The sequence below is a fragment of the Anguilla rostrata genome, chromosome 1 (genome assembly GCF_018555375.3).
Source record: "Anguilla rostrata isolate EN2019 chromosome 1, ASM1855537v3, whole genome shotgun sequence".
In the NCBI taxonomy this organism is placed as follows: domain Eukaryota; kingdom Metazoa; phylum Chordata; class Actinopteri; order Anguilliformes; family Anguillidae; genus Anguilla; species Anguilla rostrata.
Genome location: NC_057933.1, coordinates 30,650,150 through 30,674,967, shown reverse-complemented (window position 1 = coordinate 30,674,967; position 24,818 = coordinate 30,650,150). Strand labels below are relative to the sequence as shown.

Genomic DNA, 24,818 nt, shown 5'->3' with positions numbered 1-24,818 from the left:
CGCCACCTCCACCCTTCTGGGGCGCTCTCTGGGGGAACATCACCTACCTCGGCACTGCATTACCTCCGCTGTCCTCCTCCCCTCTAAAAATAACCCCCTCTCTCTCTCCCGCCCATCCCTCCCACCCGTCCCTTCATCTCCAAGCTGAGACTCCCTGCACAGCTCAGCCAACAGGCAAATTGAGGGAGTGAGAAAAAGAGTGATGAGAAAGAGAGAAAGGCTGAAACGGAAAGCGAGAGACACATTGTCTTCTCAGTTGTTATGTTTATGATGATGTTTAATATCCTTCGGTGATCATTGATAGTGGCTCAGTTTATTGCTATTGCTTTGGCAAGACCGTGTTCTTGTGGCTATGCCAAAGGAGCATTTTTAAATCCGCATTTGAATTTGGAAGAACAAGAGGGACAGAGGAGTGCTAGACAGTTAAAAAGAGAGATCAAAGACAGAAACAGAAAGAGAAAAACGAAGACTAACGAAGAGGTGGGCACACAAATACAAAAGATAGACAAAAAGAGAGTGACTGAGACAGACAGACAGAAGGTGATGCTGAAAGAACAGCATAGAGAGAGACAGAGAGAGAGAGGGTAAACCGGGAGAATGAGTTAACTGAATTCAATTAAACCTAAGGGAGGGATGCGGGATAGAACTCTCCGGAAGGCCCGATGCTTCCTACTCCCTACTCTCGCAGTGAGTAACAACAGTGGTGGGGGGGGGGGGGGGCTCTACTGGGGACGAAGCCCCTGTCTCTCCAGGGGACATTTCCACCTCTGCTCTACTGGGGACGAAGCCCCTGTCTCTCCAGGGGACATTTCCACCCTCTGCTCTACTGGGGACGAAGCCCCTGTCTCTCCAGGGGACATTTCCACCCTCTGCTCTACTGGGGACGAAGCCCCTGTCTCTCCAGGGGACATTTCCACCCTCTGCTCCATTCTGCTCAGGGGAAGAAAGGAAATTATGCCTCTCATGCACAAACACACACACACATACACACACACACACATCACTGCCAACATCAGAGCCAGGCGGTCATTTTTATGCATTTACAGGATCAGCTTATTTCAGGCTGATAATACGCGGATATGCTGCTTTATCTCTCATAAATGACATATTTGGCTCACCGCGTGCTGCCACTGTTCCTCCCCCCATCCCGCCGCCTCTCCTATCTGATCCTGAAAAATGGCTCCTCAGAGGTCCGCAGTTAAAATACAGTTAAAAGCAATCCTTTTTAAAGACTGCCTGTCTGAGGCCCCTATCATCGGGACTTTATCATTATTTGCATTACCCAGCATGACGACAATCGCGGAAACAGAGCCCTTTATCAGCGCGCGGCACGACTGCAGCTGAGATACGTTTCCGAGCGATTCCGTGTTTCGGGCGGCTAAGCTAACCGGCGCTTAGCCGCAGGTTTGCCAGGGTCATTCTGCGTTTGGCTCCGTTTGACGAGCCCCTCTCTCACGACCGCCCCCCTCCCTCCCAGTACCTCTCGCCCCCTCTCCCAAATCCTAAAAAAGTTCCGATAACAGGGTTCTGATAACATGGCTGGCTGTACGTAACAGCGATACTGCTGCCATCTAAGCCCCTCCCACTTCACCACCCATAATCCACTCCCTGGCCAATCAAAAGATCCCACCCCACCCTGGCACACGCTACCCAGCTCAGAGCTGGGACAACATACAATCCACAGGGTCCTTCAAACTGCATCTCAACTACAAAGCGTGAGAGAGGGAACAAAACAAATAGAGAGAAGTGAAGAGTGATGGTATTTTTTTGGCGGGTGTAGTCAACATCACCTGTGTATTTATTACTATACCACTTGAGCAACAAAAGCTTGCAATACAAACATAGCACATATGAACTGGAACTGAAGAAAGGAAAACAGAGTGTGGGAAGGTGTGGAAGACAGAGGGAGAGGGAAGGAAGGCGTACCCGCGGACAGTGGTCCTGTGGCTTGCCGCCCATGTTTTGGGGCATCTCGCGGCAGCGGGTGGACAGGTTGAGGATGGCGGTAGCGGCCATGTGGGCCGCCTCCATGTCGTGCGTGTAGTCGAAGCTGCTCTTGCTGCAGGTGCTGCTGGCGCTGCTGCCCCCTCCTCCACAGCTCAGGCTGCTGCTGCTGCTGCTGGGGGCGTAACTGCTGCTGCTGCTGGCCGAGCTGGAGCTCTTACAGTAGCGCTTAGCTGCAGGGACAAGGACAGGGGCACACGCACACATGCGTGCATGCGGATGTGCGCACATTCATGCGCGCACACATATGTGGAGATGTGCGCACACATGCATGCATGCACGCACACACACACACACACACACATACCCATACACACACACACACACACACAGACACACACACACAAAATGTATAATTACAGGAGAAGAAGATTTCACACAAAATCTCAGCTGTAAGATGGAGTGAGATGAACAGAACGGTTCAGTACAGAACATAACACCGACAGAGAGACAGAAGGCAGATTAACTGAGAAAGTTAAATCAACAGACACAAAATAAATACACAGCAATAAAAATGACACACAGATAAATGCATAGACAGACAGACAGACAGACACACACACATACGTACATATGTGTGTATATATACACAAACGCTGTAGATAGATAGATAGATAGATAGATAGCCGAAGAGACAGATGAACAAAGAAGCTGCGCCGAGACTGAAATTAGGGTGAAAGAGAAGCGCGCTATGGCGGCGAGACGGCAAGCCGCAGCCGCCGTGACGAGCTTCAGAGTGTCAGCGTCTGCAATCCACAGCACAAGCTCGCAGCGCTCTGCCTATTAAAAAGCACCTCCGCGCGGTGCAGAGCGGGGGTGGGTTACCGCCGCAGAGCGCGGCAAGTAACCGCCGGCAGGGGAAGGGCAACATCTGAGTCATCGGCTCACAACTACAGGGCCGTGAAAAAGTGTTTGCCCCCTTCCCAATTTCCTCTATTATTGCATATTTGTCACACTGAATGGTTTCAGATTTTTAGACACATCAATATTAGGGAAATGGAAATTGAGTAAATGCAAAACTCATTTTTAAATGATCATTTAATTTATTTAGTAAAAAAAAAAAGTAATAAAACACGCATATCACCCATGTAAAAAACATAACTGCCCCTTTAGTTACTCAATCAACCAACTGAGTAAATTTGAAATTTAATTGATAGTTAGATTCAGCTTATTGAACACAGACAGGCTTGACTGCAGACAGCCCTACTGAATCTAAACACAAAGTTTCTATAAGCACACTATGCCACAATCAAAAAAAATTCCAAAATAGATTTTTTTTTTTAAGTTGTTGAAATATATCTGCCTGGAAAGGGTTACAAAACCATTTCTACAGCTCTGGGAAAACAAACTATAGTTAGAGTCATTATCTCCAAATGGAGAACACTTAGAACAGTGGTGAATCTTCCCAGGAGTGGCCAGCCTGCCACAATTTCTCCAAGGGCTCAGCTACAACTCATCAAGGAAGGCACAAAAAGATACCAGAAAAAGATCCAAAGAACAGGCCTCTCTAGCCTCAGTTAATGTCAGTGTTCATGACTCCACAATAAGAAAGAGACAAAAATGAAATTCATGGAAGAATAGCATGGCAGAAACAACTGCTAGCCAAGAGGAACATCAATGCTCGTCTGACATTTGCAAAAAAGCACCTGGATGACCCCAAGCTTTTTTCGATAATGTTCCGTGGACAGATTAGTTAAAAAAGGGGCCTTTTTGGATGACACAGGTCCCATTATGTTTGGTGTAAAGCAAGTACATCATTTCACAGTAAGAACATCAATCCAACAGTCAAACATGGTGGTAGTGTGATGGTGTGGGAATGGTTTGCTGTCTTGGGACCTGGAAAACTTGCTAATATTGAAGAAGCGAAAAAAAAAAAAAATTCTGCTCTGTACCGAAAAATTATAAAAGAGAATGTCCGGTTATCTGTATATGAGTTGAAGCTGAAGCGTAATTGGGTTATGCAGCAAGACAATGATCCAAAACGCAAAAGCAAGTCCACATATGAATGGCTGAAAAGAAGCTAAATTAAAGTTTTGGAGTGGCCTAGTCAAAGCCCTGACTTGAACCCAATAGAGATGCTGTGACAGGACCTGAAACGAGCAGTTCATGCTCGAAAACCGACTAATTTGTCTGAATTAAAGCAGTTCTGCAAAGAACAGTGGGCCAAAATTTCTCCACAGCAATGTGGAAGACTGATTTCAAATTATAGTGTTTGGTTGCATTTATTGGTGCAACCAGTTATTAAGTTTAAGGGGGCAATTACATTCACATGGATGATATGGGTGTTAGGTAACTTTTGAATTAAATAATAAAACATAAAAAAAGTGTTTTCTGTGTACGTAGGTTCCCTAATATTACATTTTTTCTAAAGATCTGAAACCATTCAGTGTGCAATATATGCAATACTAGAGGAAATGAGGAAAAGGGAAAATACTTTTTCACGGCCCTGTATAAACCTACCTTTTCACATAGTCTCCAGTGGATTATCAGACTGCTAGGAAGGAGGAAGCCTCAGACTCAAAGAACTGACTCTCAGACGGGCGTATAATGTTCTTGCTCCTTTCAGAATGAAACAATAACTTAAGGCAATCCTTACATTCTGTTTTCTAGAGGATTCCTTATCTGGCATTGTTCTTTCAATAAATGGTAGCCTGTATTTCAAGTGCATGCTACTCTGAACACTGAGAGCGCTACGACTGTTAGTTGAGATCCTTTGTATTCTGAGACAGTTCTCCGCAGTAGGCAAACCTGCACATATCTTATAGGCCCCATAACCCTGTGAAGCAGCTCCCTTAACCGAAGTACACAGAGCAGGAGCAAGTAACTGGATCGCAATGGGATGAGCTATAAACTGTGCTGCCAAATGGAGGATGCAGTTACTATCATTTTGTTATTAGGAGCTTGCTCTGCATATTTAATGGTTTCTCCACCGTAAAATATGTTAAAATATGTTAAACCTGAGAGAGAGAAAGAGAGAGAGAGAGAGAAGAGAGTGAGTGAGGGGGCAGTATACTAAGGGGGAGTAAAGGGGGGGTGTGGGCATCAGTACCATCATATCCCTTGGGTGAGACATCCCTGCCCTGGACCTTGGGTGCGATGGCCCGTTTCCCATAGACGTGGTGGTTGTCGTAGTTGTTATAGTCAAAGGTGGTCTTGGAGTACTTCTCTAGCTCCTTGGCCAGGTTGGAGCGTGGGGTGCTGGTGGAGATGTTGTTCTTGTAGCCATACTGTGGGATCTCCAGCTGCTTCACAAAGCACATGGGCCTGGGAAAGAAACGCTTTATTCAACAACCAGGGGGCGTGTGTCAAGTTGTTGAACGTCTGGTGTTGAAAGGATAGTTCACTTCTCAAAGTTTTCGATATTTCAGTTTTAGTGTGTGTTTTCGATTGGCACAGACAGTTTTTCGTGTGTGATGAAGGATCTTTTTGATGACCTGTTGGCTTTACAGTGGAGGATATCAGGGAGTTCATGGACTAAAGCGAGGAAATATACTTCAAGTAATTGGGTAGAGAAACTTCATGTTTCCAGAGGCTATGAGCAGATACAGTTTATAGGGTTTATTCACAGTTATAAACATAAAAATCCGTTTTTACATTGTGCTGGTACTTCTGTCCTTCTCAGTCCTCAAGCAATGCAAGCTCTTCACTCTCAAGAACTGGTGTAGTAATGCTGATATAGGGAGCTGCACTACAATTACCTCGAGTGCAGTTTGGATGTCCATAGGAAAGATTTTCACCTGAAAATAAGATTAAGCCTGATTTCTTGAAGAAAAATCAGGTAACATACTCATACATAGCTGCTGGAGGCAAAACGACATAGTACAAGCCACTCTAGAGTTACTTGAAGCGCATTTCCTTGCTTTAGACAACAAAGTCCTGAATGCCCTGATACCCACCATTGTAAAGGTGGCAGGTCACCAGACAATTTTGCAAATCATTACACACAAAAACTGCGCCAAACAAAAACATGCCACATTTTTTTGTCTTGTACTGTAATATTGTGAATAATACTTTTTTTTTTAAATATAGGTTTAGGTAGAGGCTATGAATAACCCCTCAGGGTTTTTCTGCATTTCCCTGCATTATATAAAGCTTTCTGTTTTCTTTTTTTAATTCTGCAAATAAATAAACAAAACTGAAATAATATCCAAAACTCCAAAAAGTGAACTATCCCTTTAAATTAAAGGGGAATTACACTTTAAAACACATATGGGCTTATTTTATTCCTAATTTTCTTCTAATGAATGTGTCGACCTTCATTTTTCGATTAGGTATTTCATTGTGTTAATATTTTACGATGTTTTGTTGCTTAACTTTACAAATTCAGGAAGTAGACCTAGGCAGCATATCATTGTGGGACTTACGGACTTACGGAAACCGTACTACTATGTGGACTTGCGCTAAAAAGAAGAAAAAAAACAGGTCCTTGTTTCTAACGTTGGACATTTAAAACAAAATAACTAATCGAAAAAAATGAAAGTCGACACATTCATTAGAAGGACAATATAAGCAAAATAAGCCCATGTGTGTTTGAAAGTGCAATTCCCCTTTAACAGCACATCAGATGGACAATGCATTCTGAAGTTGTGTTACTTGTTTATAGTCATATCAACATTCCATTGTTACAAAGTGGCCACTTCACTTCTTCCTCTGTGACATTAAGTTGTTAAAACATTTTTTAATTCAACATTTTTCTTCATTCTCCTCACAAGTTCATCCCTTTCTCTCACAAGCTTCCTATAATACAGCTGACTGCTTCTGAAACATTCTGCAATCAGAATGTTGCATGAGGAGGCCAAATAACTGGTAAAATTTTGTAATAGTCAATGACATCTTTCTCGTTCAAGATAAGAAAAGACTCTGAAAATATGTTTTTCCATTTTTTTCCCATAATTATGACAAACTTGTAACCTGCTTAAAATAACGTGCTGCAGTGCTAGGGACATTGAAACTCTGTCATCTGTGTTAAAAAAGTGGCAAAACCTGGAAGGACACTGAGCCAACTGTGAAAGTCATTGAGCAACTGACATGCAAAACAGAAACAAGCATCACAGGTCTGCTTAACAAAAGTGCTCTCATGACCACTTATTTCTCTCTCTCCATGTCTGTGTGTGTTTCTGTGATTTCTGAAACCGGAAACAATCAGGTGCTGGGTCTGCCATAGCCTATTCAAATAACACATTTCATTTATAAATCGCTTTTCTTACACAGTGCTCAAAGCACTTTCCAAATAAGAACTCAACTTCAAACTAGGACAGAGTAAAGATGAACCAAAAGTCTAATAATAGCTGAAATAATGAAATAAATAAAATGGAAAATAAAATAGGGGTTTCCCTCCCTTGGAGTACAAAAATCGCATAGTCATGACACTGGCTCTCCCAATGAAGCCATGGTAGGGACAGTACCCCTGTAACTTAAGGCCCATTTCTACTAATGAATGTTACAATAGCAATAACGATAGCATTATTGCTAGAAAAGGCAATGACTATCGCTACGGGATTATACAAATCTTTCCAATTTAACTGAAAAAGGTTCTATAGGAGTGAACTAGAACAAGCATAATGAACACTGCTCAGGTTGCCCCATATAAGACATCCATATGAAGATAACGATGGCAATACAAATTATATGAATTAATGAAAGAGCCTACCCTAAAATATTAACTGTACAAACTATGATAATGTCCTGACCATATCATCCTCAGAGAACGCATCTCCAATGAAAACAGCTGACCAATCACTGCTGTTCACTGTCTGTAGTCACAAGAAGCCTGTTGTTTGACAGTTGCACAGTGACAGAATATTCTTGTGTGGATACATGTCAATCCATGGTGAGAACAGTTTGTTAGGGTGTACTTTAGCTTATATAAAGTGGCTACCTGCTGGTGGGCTAACATACAGAATCACTAATAGAGTAGAGTGGACAGACGCTAGGTCACAGCAGGGGCAGCGGTACCTCAGTACACGGTCCGAAGCCTGGTTGGACTTGCTCCCGTCGCAGTTCTGATGCTTCTCCTGGGCCTTGGCCAGTTTCTCCGCCGCGGCGATGGGGCACCCCGAGAGGCTGCAATGGCATTACGTGAAATTCAGTGCCCCTGCGTACGGGGCAGCAGTCAACTTGACACGCTGCAGGTACAGCACGCTCCTGAGCCCTCCGAGCGAGTACTCTGGGCGCAGGACCGAGACGCCCCTGGAACTCACAAGTTGTGGTTTAAGAGCACAGAAGTGGCACAAGAGCTGAGTGGTATCAAAACAGGGATGGCGAAATGTCATTCGGGCATTCATTGAGTAAGATCAAAATTTTGTTCTTCCTTGATAAAGTTATTTTAGAAATATTTTCCTTTTGCATGTTTGTTGTATTGGACTGTTCATACAGGTTTGTGTGGAGATGTGCTTGTGTGGCTTGCAGGGAGAGAAAGGTGGTATGATTCAGAGGGGCCTGTGTGATCGGCTCTGAGGTGCAATCAGTTGTTCTCTCTCTCTCTCTCTCTCTGTCTCTCTTTCTGTTCAATTTCAATTCAATTTCAAATAATGCTTTATTGGCATGACAGAATATGACAATATTGTCAAGGCATAACACTGAAACTAAATTACATCTGTAAAATGAATACATAATAATATAAAAACAATAATGAATAAATAAAAATAAATAAAGAAATAAATAAAAACTAATATAAATAAAGAACAGAAATAAGCAGGCAAGTCAAATTAATTATTATTAATAATAATAACAATAATAATAATAATAATAATAATGATTATAAAAATGTATAATGATAAATGTAAATCTGTGTCACTGCAGTCAGTTTTGCATGTTCAATTTCTATCCTGCAGTATGTACAGGAGCTTTTCCATGTCTTTTTTGAAATTCGGGGGGTTGACTCACACTTTTTAATAAAATGCTTACTTTACTTGATGTATTGAACAGTTCATTAGAAAGTGTAACTCTGTCTCCGTTACCCCACGAACACCCTGGGAGCACAGCTTGTTCTCTCTGCGCAGTCAGTATGCCTGTGACGACCAGCCTCTATGGCCAGACTGTGCTCTCTGAGTCTGCACATTGTCAATGTTTACCTCAGTTATCAGTCACCCTGGTCAAATATTCTTCCAGGGTGTACTGTCATTTGAGGGCCAAATAGCATCCAACCTTATATTAAATCTGAGTGGTTTCATTCCTATAGGTGATGAAATTTTTCTTTTTCTTCAGCGATTTAAAAAAAAAAATTTAAACTAATTTGGTTTGGTCTAATTTTAGCTTCACATGGAGAGGTTCAGCTGGATGGAAACCATCTATCTACCCTTATCGCTCTCCCCCACTCTGTTTCTTTTTCGCTTCCTTTTGCTATGACTGACAGACTTTCAGTTGGGTTTCCATGACGATGGAATAAAGAGACACAATTATTCTATATGTTTTCTCTACAGAGCCCCCAAACAGCTGTGATGTGCAGTCGGTCCCTCCAGAGATGCTCCATATACTACCGCCTGCAGCGGTGTGCGTGTGTGTGTATGTATGTGTGTGTGTTAGTGTGTGTATGTGTGTGTGTGGTGGCAGTGTGCTACAACGGCTATGGACTCCTCCTGAAAGTGTGTGAGAGCTGCAGGATCTGCTCTGTACACACCCTCACACTGAGGTGTCAGGGAGGTGCTAATGGCTGCTGCTAGGCCCAGAGTCACACAGCATCTGCTGCATATGACAGCCTTCCCCTAATCACAACTTCCACCACCCTCCTTCACAAAGCTAAAAACAGCATTTTGCACTTTCTAGCTCTTCCTGTTTTTCAAATCTGTTTGACCATAGTGTTCTGATCTGAATGGTTGTTATCCTTTGAATCTAGAGACTTCTGAATACACTGAGTAGGAATGTAGTTATCGGTGTATTAAAAGGTGCCATATTAACCCAATCCCAAATCATAAAGCCGCGCCACACATTTTTAGTTGAGCAACATTTTAAAGCATTTCTTGGTGAAATGCAAAAGGTTGTATAAATTAATAAAACAGATGACACCTCCTTACCCACCTTTTCCTTTCCAAATATTTCTATTACAACATCAAATATTTGAAATTTTATAGGCAACCAAGGTGCAAACCCCCTCCCCTCGAAATACACAGCAGCTCTTGTAAAATAAATGATGAGAGGCAGTGGCCTAACTTTACAGCGGCCTTCGCAGTGAATAAATCATAACCCAAATGGGAAAACGTGGAGGACGTGGGGGCTGGCTTCAGAAAGGACCGCCTAACCAGGAACAAAAGAAAAAGGAGAATGAAACAAAATGGCCGAAACAGAATGCTTGACGTAAAGAAAGGAAACAAGCCCAGTCCCAAACATTAAGGGACGCGTCGTGGGCCTAACGGGCGAGTGGGTGAGTGGCTGGGAATGGGCAGAGGTGCGCACTCACCTCCGGTGGGAGTTCCTGTTGCTATTGACATGGCCTCGTCCCGTGCAGCCAGGTGTAGGGCACTTAAGAACATTTTCATACATTGCAAGAACTTCACGGACAGAGAGCGAAAGACAGGGAAAGTTAGGAGTCCCGAGCCGGTTACCGCTTAGCATTGATTAGTTAAAGACAGCTCTATCATCATAATTAACTCTTTCAGCAGGACGTGACATCAGAGGCAGGATGATGAGAGAGCCAGGACATGCAGGCTGACAGTCAACGACAGCAAGGCACCTCAACCACTCAACAGACACACCATAAATTAGCAGGCCATGCTAGAGACAAGTAAGGTGTTATTTCAATGTCTGTATTGAAGGTTAATTAAAGGGATCCTACAGTGCTTTTAATAAAAAAAAGCGCAAGGACCTTCATGGACAATTTTCAAAGTTTAGAATCAGCCCCTAATTTGTAATCATAATTGTAGGCCTGTCTTATCACTGTCAATTTCTCACACACCTCAAGAGCGTGTACACTAGCAGGTATGTCTTCTAAAACCTGCTAGCTGAGCTATGTAATTATTGTATCGGAGGACAGCACAAATGGCGTGGCTGGTATTTTCAGATTACAGAATCAAGGCAGGGGGACACCATACTGGCCAAAACCTATGCTCCCAGGGAGATGGTATAACTACAACCCCCCCCCTTTAATAAAAAAGAAAAAAAAAAAGACCAAAAAAAAACCTAAAGCACCTTCAAAGTTTTTCAGGCCATGTAATTTGGAATTGCCATGATTTGAACACAAATATTGTCTGTTTACCCATATTGCCATACCACAAAATTTTCCCCCTTTTTTGGGACTCCAATTAGATTAATTATCTATGAGAGTGTGGGCCAGGAGAGACCTGCTTGTCAAGGACGTGGAAAGCAAAGAGTTGATGCAGCTTCATCATTATCGCCTGCTTAAACTCTGCCCGGGTTCGGACTTACTCTCAGAGCAAAACGCATTTAATTGGATGAAGCCTGTCAGGAAAACAACTGTATTACTGGTAACTGGGCAACCATCACACATCAAAAACACTGCAGGGGAAGGCCACCAATTTGGGTGGTGTCTTGACAATGGGAGACACGTGATGGATTTTAAGGATGTGGACACTCAGTGAAATCCTTTAAATCCTACAGGCATGGTAATTACTGCTAAAGATTAAATTCATTTTCATTTTCACCTAAGTCTCCTTACAAGGGTAAACATTTTGACAGGAAAACAAATATGGTATACAATATGGTTTTGAATCCAAAAGATATTTATAGCTTCAAAAAAAAAAAAAAAAAAAAAAAAAAAAATATATATATATATATATATATATATATAAATCTACATATATTGCTTTTTTTTTAGATGTTTCCATACATATCAAAATCAAAATTAAATGAAGACATCATGTTAATAATGTGTCTGCTTAGTGAGACAAATGCACTAAAGAAAGACCTGCTTTGCATTTCATTAGGGCTGTTTCTGTGTGACGAATATGGTTTGCCCCATGCAGTGCTGAGAAGTCCTTTCTGGGGAAGTTTATTGACCACAAATCGACGGGGAGAAGCTTGATCGGTGGCTGCTCTGTGGCAGATAATGCATTTTTAAGCACAAGCCTGTCGATATTTCTCAACACCCTTTACAGGTCACCTTCGCATGCCATTAAAACAGAGCAGAATCAGAAGTGTGTGTGCGTGTCTGCTTATGTGTATACCTGCTCTTGTGCGTGAAGTGTTAACTGTGAATCCTGAATGCACGTAGTATAAAAAGGGACAGGTGTGCTTTGTTAGGCTGTGTGAACATACACACACAGGGCCTGATTTACTAAGACCTTCAGCATATTGCCAGCAGCCATACCATCATGCACATCTGCCAAATGGCTGAAGCTAAGCAAGTGTGGGCTTGGTTAGTACTTGGATAGGTGACCCCCTGAGAAAACTAAGTTGCAGCGGGAAATATTGTAGGTGGGCCAACAAGGCGACTGTTTTCCCTCTGGTTGAATAAACCCCAATGCTCCAGTTCAGTGATGGGGACACTGTGCTGTAGGATATGCTGTCTTTCGGATTAGATATTAAACCGACGTCCTGACTCACTGTGGTCATTAACAATCCCATGACATTCATCACAAAGAGTAGTGGGTTCCCTTGTGAAATTTCCAACATGGCTCTCTCAACCTGCCTCCTAATCATCCCCTGGTTTAATTGGCTAAAATTGTTCTCACCCTCTCCACCTCAGCTGATGTGTGGTAAGCGTTCTGGTGCAAAACGCCTGCCATCACTCAGGTGGGTGCTACACATTGGTGGTGGCTGAGTTGAGTTTCCCCTCATCACTGTAAAGTGTTTTGAGAATCTGGAAATGTGCTATATAAATGCAAAGTTTCAATCATTCATAAATAATACCTTTTAGCACACGCATAACTAATAACACAACCAACGACTGGGGCAAAACAAATAAATGACCAATCATTGATCATGTTATTGGTTTTGTGTGTGCTACAAGGTCTTAGTAAATCAGGCCCATAGTGCAGAAGTGAGCAGTCTCGTTATGAACCATACCTACGTATGGTACAATCATGTTGGATTAGACATTTTACTCTAGTTCCCACTCATTTATCTAGAATTTCTGCTCAGTTCTCCAAATAACTCCCAGTCACCTTTGTGTGTTTATCCAACTGTACAATGTCCAGTAGCGATGGGAGAGTGAGGCATTTTGGAATTGACCCAGTCATAATGATTTTCTGTTGAAAACATTCTTCTGATTGGATTCAAAGTCAGTGATTGACAGCATATAGTATGACCAGCCATCGTGGGGTTGAGGAATCCCCGCTATCTCATTGCCAGGAATGTGTCCCTGTATTGCTCATATCTGCTGTTTCTCATAAACCTAGGGTGAATCTCTGCAAAAATACCAATATTTTTAGCATCACTAACATTCATCTTATAGTTTAATAATGGCAAAAGAGAGAAACCTTGGGAAAAGAAATGGTCGTACTAAGGTTCAAAGAAACCAGTGAACACTTGAATAACCACTACAGAAGGCCATGTCAACCTCTGGAGCTTCATAAGACTGTGATTAGTTCCCTTGGTTGAGTCTTTTGCTCAGTGAGCTAATCGCATCCTCTTGTGCAGCTCAAAACCTAAAGCAGACCTATTAATGCTGCACTGTATATGTCCAGCCATGCCTCTTTCCTGGATTACACTTTTCCAGAGATGAAGTGCAGGGGCATGTGGTTTATAACCAGTTTTAATCATTAGAAATGCAGCATTTGAGGGATCACATGCACCACATGGCTTGGGGCTATGCAAATTCTTCTGAAGCAGATCTTCAGAGAAAATTCTGTGATCACACCAGGTGCTTTGATTGCGGGCGTAGGAGGAAATGAATCTTCACTTGGGGCCTTTTTTCTGGTACTTTAAAGGGGGCAACATGAGAGTAGACCTGACCAAGGCATCCGAACGGGGCCGAAAGTTTGCCACAGTCCCCGGTGCGCGCACAGCGGGAGAGAGGCTTGCTCCCAGAAATTGTTTTGGGGCGTTAACATTTACCGCCACCGCTGCACTTAATTTGCTCCGCAAAAACTGAGGAATTAGTGTTTGTTTCCGTCGATTTCATCTGACAGGAAAGGAATCTGTATATCGTGTAGCCGAGGGAGGATTCATTGCTCAGCGCTGATGGGGAGACTGCTAAAAGAACCAGCACATTGAATATCAATGTGAAAATGAGAATACACGATCTGTCAAAACACGGCCAATATTAAGGTTGAAAGGTCGAAATGTGCTGTGTGAGTAAACGTGTCCTCTGGCTGATGGAGAAGGCTGGGGAAATGTGATTTTTTGCAATGCAGAGGCTGTGATGACTTAAGCCCCGCAGTGGGTGGAGCTCCGTGTGTTGTCACTAAGTCACACGAACCGAATTAAAAGGCTCAGCTCCGCTTAGCAGAACACAACGGTTCATTCAGATAAGTGAGTCACTGACAAGACACATAACAGCACCACCCATATTGAAGGCTGTCGGTAGCAGCTAAAAGGTAGCAGCCCATGCACTTGACAACACAAAAGGACGGCAGGCACGGATGTAAGCAAGTGGTTTATGATTTACACAAAAACAGCCAGAAAGACAAGCCTCATGCGCAGAGACAAAAGAGCAACAGCGGAAGAAACCACGGACAAAAATCCACGCTTCAGAATAGCGGAGCGCAGGCCGAAACACCAACGTTCAGAAAAAATAAAAATAAAATGTGAGCATGCACAGGAATGTCACATCTTCCAAGAACAAAAAAAACAAACAAACAAAAAAAGAAGACTTTTTGCTTACTTTCTGGTGGCACCCTGTCTTTGTGGGGACACCCCGACAGGCTCCGGTGGTGGGGGTACAACCCCGTCACATGTCCGGTCCCGTCGCACCCTGGCGTTGGACACCGGCTCTCCTTTTTCTCCATCCGTGAGGAGGAATCTGTAGGCGCACAGAGCAGAGCATGCTGGGAGACTGCCAGGCAGAGGAAAAAAAAAAAAAAAAAATCAGAAACAGAAACACCCTCTGGTGGTCACTAAAGCTTATCACCATGGCAACCTTATCAGCAGGAACAGAGTGCGCTGAGATGAGAGTTCACTGCAGCCCTGTGGGACCTTGGGGGTTGGGTTTGGGGGGTGGGGGGGCGGTGAGCAGGTTCGACTGGGTAAGGTGAGAAAGAAGTGTGAGGTGAGGTGAGGCGTCACCATGGAAACTGAGCACCGGGCTCCCTCACAGAAGCGCTGGGGCTTTCGTACCTTTTGTTCCCGAAACCCCCGCTCCTTCCAACCCCCACATTTTCACCGAGGCCACATCAGGACAGATGAGAGGAGTCTGAGACGGTGCCGCCCTGACAGGAGTTCTGTCTGTGCGACTTTACCGCGTGGCCGTCAAAGCCGGTTTATGTATGAATCGCTGTAGTGACCCAACTACCTGCTGCGAAAATGTGAAAGCTTCCGTTTCACACTCACTTGGTGGGAACAACACTATATCTGCCGTTGCGGACCACAGGTCGTCGATACTAACCAGATGGCCTGCTTCGTATTTTTAGCACTTGGTAGTTCAGCCTCCGCATACTTATTTGCTTGCTCGTGATGCGAATATTCATGAAGGTGGCACAGTCAAAGACAGGTCATGCAGAAGAGCACCAGAATTTCCTTTCACCAAGATTCTGGAATCTACGTGAAGAAGAGTCATAGAGCATGGATGGGACAGGGGAGTTTGCCATCTGGTTTGATGACAGAGCATGCGTCCAAGCCTTTTTTCTGTGATGAGTGTTTGCTTACTACTGACTGAAGGCCCTCTGGTGGCCGTCTCCTTTTCTGCACTTTTCCCCCGAAGTAGCTGAATTTCAGTGAGGAAAAAAGCAATTTCATATTTGGCAAAAAAAAAGGCACGGCAGCTATGAGATAACAGAAAAATAACACAGCCAGCGCAAGGGGCTTATCGAAAGCTTTCCAAACGCATTCAAGCGTCACTATCTCCATCTCTTCCACGCCTGGTTTTTGCCCCACGGACAAATTTCATGAGCATATTAGGAGTCTAATCCCAACAGCACCATAAGCGGGGGGGAGGGGGTGTTCAGTTTTTAGAAAGCAGGCGTTTTCTGACCGTTCCTGACAGAAAGACCCGGAGGTGAACCTGGGGGTTGGCTCCTATTACCAGCACCTCAAAGGGCTTGTGTTATTGCTCAGTGGTAGAGAGAGGTTATTGTCTTTCCCTGAGTCCCTGACCTCCACCAGCGTCACAGGCGTTCTGGTTTCCTCACAGCATGTGTGGCTATTGTGAATCTAGCTGTCTCTGTATAGTACAGAGCACATGACTGTTTGAAAGACCCATTTTTAGCAGTCATGGCAGTTGAAACCCCGCTGTTTAAGGTTAAGTAGGCACTGTGCAAATTTTTCTAAGAATATACAAAAGATTTCAGCTACAATGGAAAAGTGTGTTCTCAGGAAGCTTGTGGAATAATTAATTCCCTGCAGAATGATGATATGACTCATTCCTCACCTTTGCGGTAAATGTTCTGTGATGCCACCACACACACACACACACACACACGCACACCTATTCACAAATACACACGCATACACACACACACATACACACACAGGCACACGTTCACAAAGACACACACATGCACATGCACACGCACACACAGGCATACAGGCTCACATTTACAAACACACACACGCACACGCACACACTTTCACACGCAGGCATACAGGCTCACATTTACAAACACACACGCGCACACACGCACACACACAAGGTGGTTGACGTTTGACTTTGGAGGTGATCCTGCAGTCACAACACTAATGCCACCTAATTGCAATTCACCCTCTTTCTCTTCCCTATTGATCGGGCTGCGGCTGAGACCCCCTCAGTGAGACGGAAGGCAGCTCCACCCCCAAAACTGTGGTTCCAGACCATTCTCCAGACGGCAAGGCAGACTGCTACTCATCAGCCTCTGCCAAAGAAAGACCACTGATTAAAATTTAAAATGGGGTGTAACCTGCTACTTCTGCCATTTAGCTCGGAATCAAAATACCAGCAGGCTGTGGGGGGAGGGGGGCAGTCAAGTAAACGCACAAACTAGAAGGGTGGAGCACACCACAGGTCAGAAAGAACTACAGGGAATTATGGGATTGGGGTGCAGATGTAAGGTCTGATATGTCTCACATTTCATACCATTATTTTACACCACTACTCACCAATCTATTTTCAGGAAATGCATACTGTGGGCCATTTAAACTCTGAATATTGCTGTCTTACCACCTGCACTTGCACCCTGCTGATAAACGTGTGCACTCCTCCAATGCGCTCACCCGTGATATGGAGCTAAAATAGCAGAGGTTCAGGAGAGGGACACACCTCAAACACTCCCCTTCCACTTGTTCCCTATTAGAAACCTTCCTGCCCACCACACCTGTTCTTGTTCGTTCTTGTTTACATGCCCCACCCTCCCACCTCTCTTGCTTTGTATCTCTCCGTTTTTCTCCCTCTCTCTTTCTACTACAGGGCCAGTGGTGGTTCACCGAGCCCGGGAGGTATGGTGAATCCTCCGCCAAATTCTTCCCCGCACTGCAGACTCATCACCTATAGTACTATTTTTTGCTTTCATTCACAAACACCTGCTCAGTAAACATACTGCTTGCATTCATTTGATGGTGTGGTCCTTAGCTTGTGAACCACTATTTTGTACACAATAAGACATACAGTATAGAACAGGATCACTAGTGCCAGTTGGTTGGAATAGAGGCAAATCTCTCCCTGATAACAACTGGTAACTTGTAGCTGCTGATAAGCAGCCAGTAAGGCTCTTAAACTTTAGCTACTTACCTCCCGCCTGCCCTGCCTATGCTTAACACGTTCGTTTAAATAAGAATCACCTGTTAGCAGACTTGTTGGGTTAACGTTAAATAATTTAGGGGCCTTTCCTGCATCAAACTGCAGCATTCGGTCACAGAGCAACCCGTAATTCTGAACCCCAGGGACTCGCGCTCCGGTTTTTAAGAAACCACGAACGCTCAAAATGTCACTTTTGAAAAGGCAGGAGCTAATGTTCCCCCTTGCTGTTTACAAAAATACCGGCAGGTATGGACAAAAAAAAAAAAAAAAAAGAAATGAGAAAAGGAAAGAAGAGAGAAGAGAAAGCCGTGTGCTCCGCCCCTCCCTCACGTGAGCGCACGCTTGGTTTAGCCGTTTGAATTTCAAACCGGCGCGCTTTCTCCGCTTTCTCTCCGGCAGAGGGAAACCGGCCAAGCGGAATGCATATTAGAAGGCAATAGATATCGATTGTGGCTCCGGACAGATCGCGCTTTGCATAGCAAATGGCTTCCATTACCTTACCATCTCGGGATAATTAATGTGCAGTCAGTGGCCCCGTCGTCCGTTATCGGTCATTCTGATACTGCTCAATTTCCATCTCGCCATCTCCGCTTCTTTAGGCGAGAGGGGCCTTCTTCAATAACTGTCACGCCATTATAATTTTATAAATCATGAAGCCGCCGGTTTCTGTGCCACGCACCGTCCCCCCCCTCGCCCCCTCCCCCCCCCCACCCCCCATGCTAAATCGTCCCTCCGCCTGGAGCGTCGCCCCGCTACCGCGGAACGAGATGCTATCGCTGCGCCGCGGTCATTAAGAGAGCAGGGACGCGTCGCAGGCGTTCAGATGAGTTTAAATGGGATCCCTTGGTCTGCGCCGCTCTTGTTCAGGTGAGGACGCTGCTCGTATGTGCTCAACCTTCTTCTTTTTTGGCGCCGTGTTGCATTTCCTGGAGGGAGCGCTAAGTGCTTAAAACTGACCCACCGTCTGCCCCGGGGAGTCACGCACTGGGAAGCGCTACGGAGCCGCCTCGTAATTACAGTTATGGTCACACGGTTTCTGTGGTTACCGACACCTGTCCTGTCCTTTGGACAAACACAGGAGTCAGCACAGCTGGGACACCGGTTTGATCGCTAAACCTCCTGCGTGTGTGTGTGTGTGTGTGTGTGTGTGTTTGCACGTTGGCGTGAGACATTGGTGTGTGTTTGCACATTGGTGTGAGACTGTGCCTGTATGTTCCCCTGTGTGTACCTGTGCAGGTGTGTATGTGTGTTTGTTCATGTGTATGTATCTGTGAATATGTGTGAGCCTGTGGGTGCACATATCTGTGTTTGTTAAAGCAAGTACGTGTGTGTGTGTGTGTGTGTGATACTAGACTGAATTAGCGATTGTTCCAATATTTAATCTCAAAATCTCTGCTTCATTACCAAGGCCAGCATCCCAATGCACAATAATGAAGAAAATAATGAAGAAAAATTCACTGTTGTATTCTGTCTTATCAATATTCATGATGGAGATCCTAAGAAAAACCCTGCATAAAATAATGGATAATTCATTAATAATATGCACTTTCATGCCTGCAGTGAGAGCAGTTCTTTTTTCTTCCTTTTCAGCAGGTCACTATTCACACAGAAATAACAGCACCTATACACCAGACTTCAGGGAGGTGGGGTATAGTCAATTATGAAAACGTACGATTCTAATGTCAACACATATAAAACACTCATCCCTAGTGCGTATTTGTACACGGTGTGCTTTTGTATCTGTGTGCATTTGTACATGAATGTGGGTGTTTTGTGTTTGTGTGTGTGTGTGTGTGTGTGTCTGTGTGTGTGTGTGTGTGTGTGCTTGTATTTGAACATGGGTGAGTGTTTGTGCATGGGTGTGTGTGTGTGTGTGTATCTGTGTGTATGCCTCTATATGTGTGCCTGTACGGAGGAGGAGGTGCAGCAAATGGAGCCACTCTGCATTAAAAACACTGCCCTGCTCCTCTACAGTGATCAGTTCTTCCCTGCACAGCTCACAAAGCCCCCTTGGATCAGCATCCCCCCAAACACCAAACAAGCAGACCCCGGTCTCCATATCCTCTCCGAGACCTGATTACACCCTCACAGCGAACCGACGCTGCAGGCTGCCGACTTGCTCAGAACCCCTTTATTCACAGCCGGTGAATGCGCTCGGGTCTGGCACAGCACCATTGGACGCCGCCGTTAGCGCCCCTGCTCTGACTGCCCTCGCTTCCGTCGCCTTTAGCAACAGTCCGCTGCACTGCTCAACCGAAAATACCCCGTCAACTGCAGTACTACAGCACCGGAAAACAGTCGTAACAAACAAACACAGAAAAAACACAATGTTATTTGAAAATGATAACCTCTTCCCCTCCGTGTAACAGTCTTCAAATCTGAATTTGATTTATTGATTTGCTCGTATTTGGATCGGCCAGATGCAGATACGCCATGAGGGGCTAAGTGCTAAAGAGCTAAGTGGCACACAAGCGCAATGTTCTGTTCCAGTAGCTTAGCGGCATCCCTTTTCCGTGGCTTTAAAAACAGGCAGGCTGGAACGTGGCTTGGATCCCAGGGATGGGATTTTCCGTTCTAACAGGCCACGCATTGCCATTACTTACGCCTGACGGGCTTCTGGTGTCGCTACGCTGGCCTATTTTAACGCTCTAAGCGCATGCTGATGTGCTGGTTTCGAAAACTGCCAGAATGGAGGCTTGTCACGGGCTGGGGTCACTGCAAGGTCCTCGATTCTACTAGTTCAAAACCAGTACTGACTGAGGGCACCTTTTCCCCGGTGCACATTTCCAAATAAACCTTGGTGTTTTTATAGACAGCACCACTACGTTCCTCCCAATACTCCTGAATATTTGCACACTAGCAACAAAACAACTCCCTGCTTATAATATACAATACTCAACATTATCTCATTTTCATTGTTAAATAGACTAAAAACAGCATATCTTACTGACTATATATCTTACACTCTCTCAATCTCAATTTTATCTTGCTCACACAAACATGTCAAACATGGAAAAGCACACATTAGCCTAGCCTGAATTCAATAAAAAAAAATTTTCCTTAACTTTCAGTAAAAAGTTACCTTTTTAATTAAATTAATTGTGAATTTAATTCTGATGATCGCTGAACTTGCACAACAAGACAAGAAACACAAACAGCTGCATTAAATCGAGGAGGCGGGAGAAAGGTGACAGATACGACTGAATCCGGGCCTCCGTGCATCGGGGCGGGCGGCGCGCGGTTGGATTCGGGCGCTTACCTTTTGGGTAGTACGGCTTCTTCATGCCGTCGTGCAGCCGGGACTTGCGCTCCTCGGCGCAGGTTTGCCGGGCGCCGTGGACGTCGTGCAGGCGGTGGCCCTCCCGCCTGGAGGCCGCCTCGCTCGCCATCTTGTCGCGCATGGCCTTGGCGCGCTCCGACTCCAGGGCGATGGCCTTCTCCAGCAGGGACAGGTTGCCCTTGGTCATGTCGAACACCTCCTCGGAGCGGTCGGAGGCCACGGAGGTGGTGTCCTCGTCGCGGTAGCCGCCGCCCTCGTGCGCGCAGCTGGAGAAGGCCTTGGAGTGCGGGCTGAGCTGCTCCTCCAGCTTCATCAGGTTGACCATGTCGGAGTAGTTGCGCTCCAGCGCGCCCTGCTGGCAGTCGCCGTAGACGGCCGGCCGCAGGTCCGGCGGCTCGGGGGCGCTCTGGACGTGCGGGGGGGTCTGGGCCAGCGGCGGCGGGGGCGGGCCGCGGTCGGCCGGCTGCGTCTCGCTCAGCTTGCGCGCCAGGTCGAAGCACTGGTTCCGCAGGCACTCCAGGCTGCTCAGGCACACCTCCTCGTCGCTCTCCTCCACCTGCCCGTTGCTGGTGGGCTTGCCCTGCCCCCCGGCCCCGCCTGCCCCCCGGCCCCCGCCGCCGACCCCGGACCCGCCGTTACAGTCCTCGCTGTCCCCGCCCTCCCCCGCGCCCCCGTCCAGGTAGCCCCGCCCGTTCAGGTTGTCCGAGAGCACAGCGCCGTGGCCTTGCGCCAGCAGCTTCAGCGAGTCCACGGTCTCCCGCACCACGTCGCTCTCCACGTCCAGGCTCAGCTCTCCCTTCCTCCCGCCCTTCTCCTCGTCCTCGTCCTCGTCCTCCTCGTCCTCGTCCTCGGCGCTGTGGGACGAGTTGCTGTTCATTTCCGACTCGGTCATGGCGCGGTAGGCCGCGTCCTCGGCTATCTTGCCCAGGTTCAGCAGCGACTTGGCCACCAGCTCGTCGTAGTTGTCGTACTCGTCATTGTTGTTGTCGTCCTTCTCTGCTCCCTGGCTGGACTTCGCGTAGCTGCCGTTTGTCTGTTTGTCCTCTGTCAAAGAGGAGGGTGGGGGACAAAAGCGAAAGGCTTAATTCAATTGCCGTGATTTTATTTCGACCAGCAAATTGGATTTCCGTCAACGTCGGACATGCTTGGTCTATCTTTATTAGATTTCTTAGGAAATCTTTGCATTGTCCTATCCAATAATAACAACGCTTGCTGTCTTTACCAACTGTTTGTCGACCAAAAATGTGTATGTACACTTAAAGCACAAGGCTGTTCGCAGGCTCCCCTCTTGTGCCCTGTTCCAGAGATGAATTTTACGGCTTTTAAAGAAAGAAGCTGTTCGGCAATAAAACAGCCAGACTTCCCCAGTGAGAACTGCCAAACTTTCAGCTTGTATAAGTAGCTTATGAATGCTCAGGTACAAAAAACAGAAAAATACACATGCAGTTCTCAGATCATAACAAGCTCCTTCTGAACCACATATGAATGCATTGAGCCTCATGCCGTGGCAGTCATTCAAAATGGTTGAATGAGTTTCCCTCAGGTAGGCGATGCCCGACCCTGAATCCTTTCCAACATCATCTGAGGCTGACAGTCCCTCAACCAACCCCTATTTATCAGCCATTTATACAATGAGTTCTTCGGACATTTTTTATTATGTTATATATCCCTTACAGGAACTCGTATGGTGGCCAGATCAGCTACATAAAATTCCCTGAATATCAGAAGCACCTTCTCTTATCATATGCTTCTGACAGCCATTTTTTCTTTGTTGGCTATTGCTGCCATGTTCCAAATGTTAAACCGGCAGCAATGAAAGCCATTAGCATTCCAGTACAGTTTGACAATTTTACAAAGTTCATTTGAAATTAGCTCAAATCTGCCATTTAGGAAATGACAGGTTAGGTAATTGGCTGCCTCAGTGCTTCTGTATTAACTATTTTGGGTGTCTTTCAACCTCAGTGTGTCTCTACTGGGCATCACACATCTCTCGACTGCAAACTAGCTGAACTTTGTTTCGCTGAACTGCAACCCCTATCTCATAACCACAGTGTTTGTCTTTCAACCGCCCTGTCTACTTCAGTTTATATTCTGCACATCTATTGAACAGATTAAATGATTAAAGCAGCGCTCACCTCCAAACATCTAAAATTCTTTCAACATTTAACCGATTAAGTGATTAACGGAATGCTCACCTACAAACACTGAAAATTCTCTCAACATTTTAAAAATTTGAATGTAGTGAAGAACGAAAGGATTTTATTTTGAGGTGCTCCCTTTTCTTCCAGAAACATTATGTAAAGCCTCCAGTTTCTCCTTTGTGGTTTGGTTTGAATTATGAATGCAAATGACTAGACATCCATGGGGATTTAGCAAGTTCCAAGCTACAGTAATGTTCTCAAATATATCATCTCTGATGAAGCTATATTAGCTACCCTGAGAATAGAGAAACAGATCAGCAACAACAATGACAATGAACCCAAAATGAACAAAACCAGCATGCCTCTCCACTGAGCTGTACATACATAGCACATTATTTCTGTAATTTCACTAATACAAAAAATACATATTAAAAAAAACAAATCTCACCTGAAATAACTGTGACAGCGAGTAACGTCAACTCTTCTTTATTTTGGTCACATCAGCTGAATCTTTAATACTATGTTTATCATTAGGTGGAGACAGGCAGGGCTGCTAAAGGTTACTGAACCCCTAATGCCTGTGCTTTCATGCCTCTAGCTCTGGCTGGTTTCCAAACGCCCGTCTCCCACATCTCCACGCTCGAGCTGTCCGGAGCGTGATCGTTTGCGCTAGTGGGAAACGCGCAGCTCGCATAGCCTGCCTGGCAAACGGTCTTAACACCAGGAGCTTCAGAACAATCCGAGTGTCTTTGATTTCAGGAAAGACAAATATAAAAAAGACCTGCCTGGTCAGCCAAACGGCAACGTTTGATTGAGTAGCGCTAATTAGCGACAGTTGAAAGACGTTGCCCTTTCCCAAATCTCAAAGGCTTGATCTGTCAGGATTATTTTCAAAAGCAATACATAAAAAGAGTATTACAACAACAATAGCATTATTATTATTATTATTATTATTATTATTATTCATCCATCCATTATCTATACCCACTTATCCTGGGCAGAGTATTATTATTATTATTATTGAGAATTGTAATAATAATAATAATAATAATAATAATAATAAAAATTATGGATAACTATGATAACATTTCTTATATTATTATTTGAAATAGCAGCACCCGTTTTCCTGACGACACAAAAGCCAGAGTTAATTCTATGCGCAGAATGAGCAGCGGGAGAGGGGAAATGAAGAGGCTTTGGAACGGGAGAGGGAACAGTCACGAATGACCAAGTCCATATTTTGACAGAGGAGGCCCGTTACAGTCACCAGTCGGGAGGGTTTAATTTCGCCGGCTTGAAACATGCCTGGAAGAAGCAATTTGAAGAGCAATCAAGGGACACAAAGGGGATGGGGAGGCGAAACAGATTGAAAGTGCAACGGAGAGATTATGGCCCTGCTGTGACTGGATTAGCGCGGCTGTAATGTGGTTTACCGTTCAGAGACAGAGAGGAAGCCGTTAACCATTCTCCTCTGGTGAGGCTGCTATGGCTTGGCATGTGTGAGACAGATAGGCAGACTCTCTTGGGGGGGGGAGTGCAGGAAGAAAAAGCCTCAAAATTCCGAAAGGTGCAATTCTGTCCTCCAGCCCCAAGATGGTAGTACAATCCACCAGTGAGCTTCAGCAGAGGGAAA

At 45.1% G+C, this 24,818-nt stretch overlaps 1 protein-coding gene across 10 annotated transcripts in view; it reads right to left on the bottom strand.

Annotated features, from left to right (window-relative positions):
• The window catches only part of myt1lb (myelin transcription factor 1-like, b), a 136,877-nt gene that overhangs the window by 25,946 nt on the left and 86,113 nt on the right, over positions 1–24,818 (bottom strand). For all 10 annotated transcript variants that reach the window (XR_010329771.1, XR_010329772.1, XR_010329774.1 and 7 more), the window contains exons 7-12: positions 21,024–22,088; positions 14,723–14,860; positions 10,400–10,490; positions 7,960–8,067; positions 5,054–5,268; positions 1,927–2,177 (exon numbers count right to left, since the gene is read on the bottom strand). Coding sequence is in view for 6 of the 10 variants with exons in the window: in XM_064334158.1 (XP_064190228.1) it covers positions 1,927–2,177; positions 5,054–5,268; positions 7,960–8,067; positions 10,400–10,490; positions 14,723–14,860; positions 21,024–22,088 (1,868 nt within the window). In the remaining 4 variants the exon portion in view is untranslated. The remainder of the gene's footprint in view (positions 1–1,926; positions 2,178–5,053; positions 5,269–7,959; positions 8,068–10,399; positions 10,491–14,722; positions 14,861–21,023; positions 22,089–24,818) is intronic.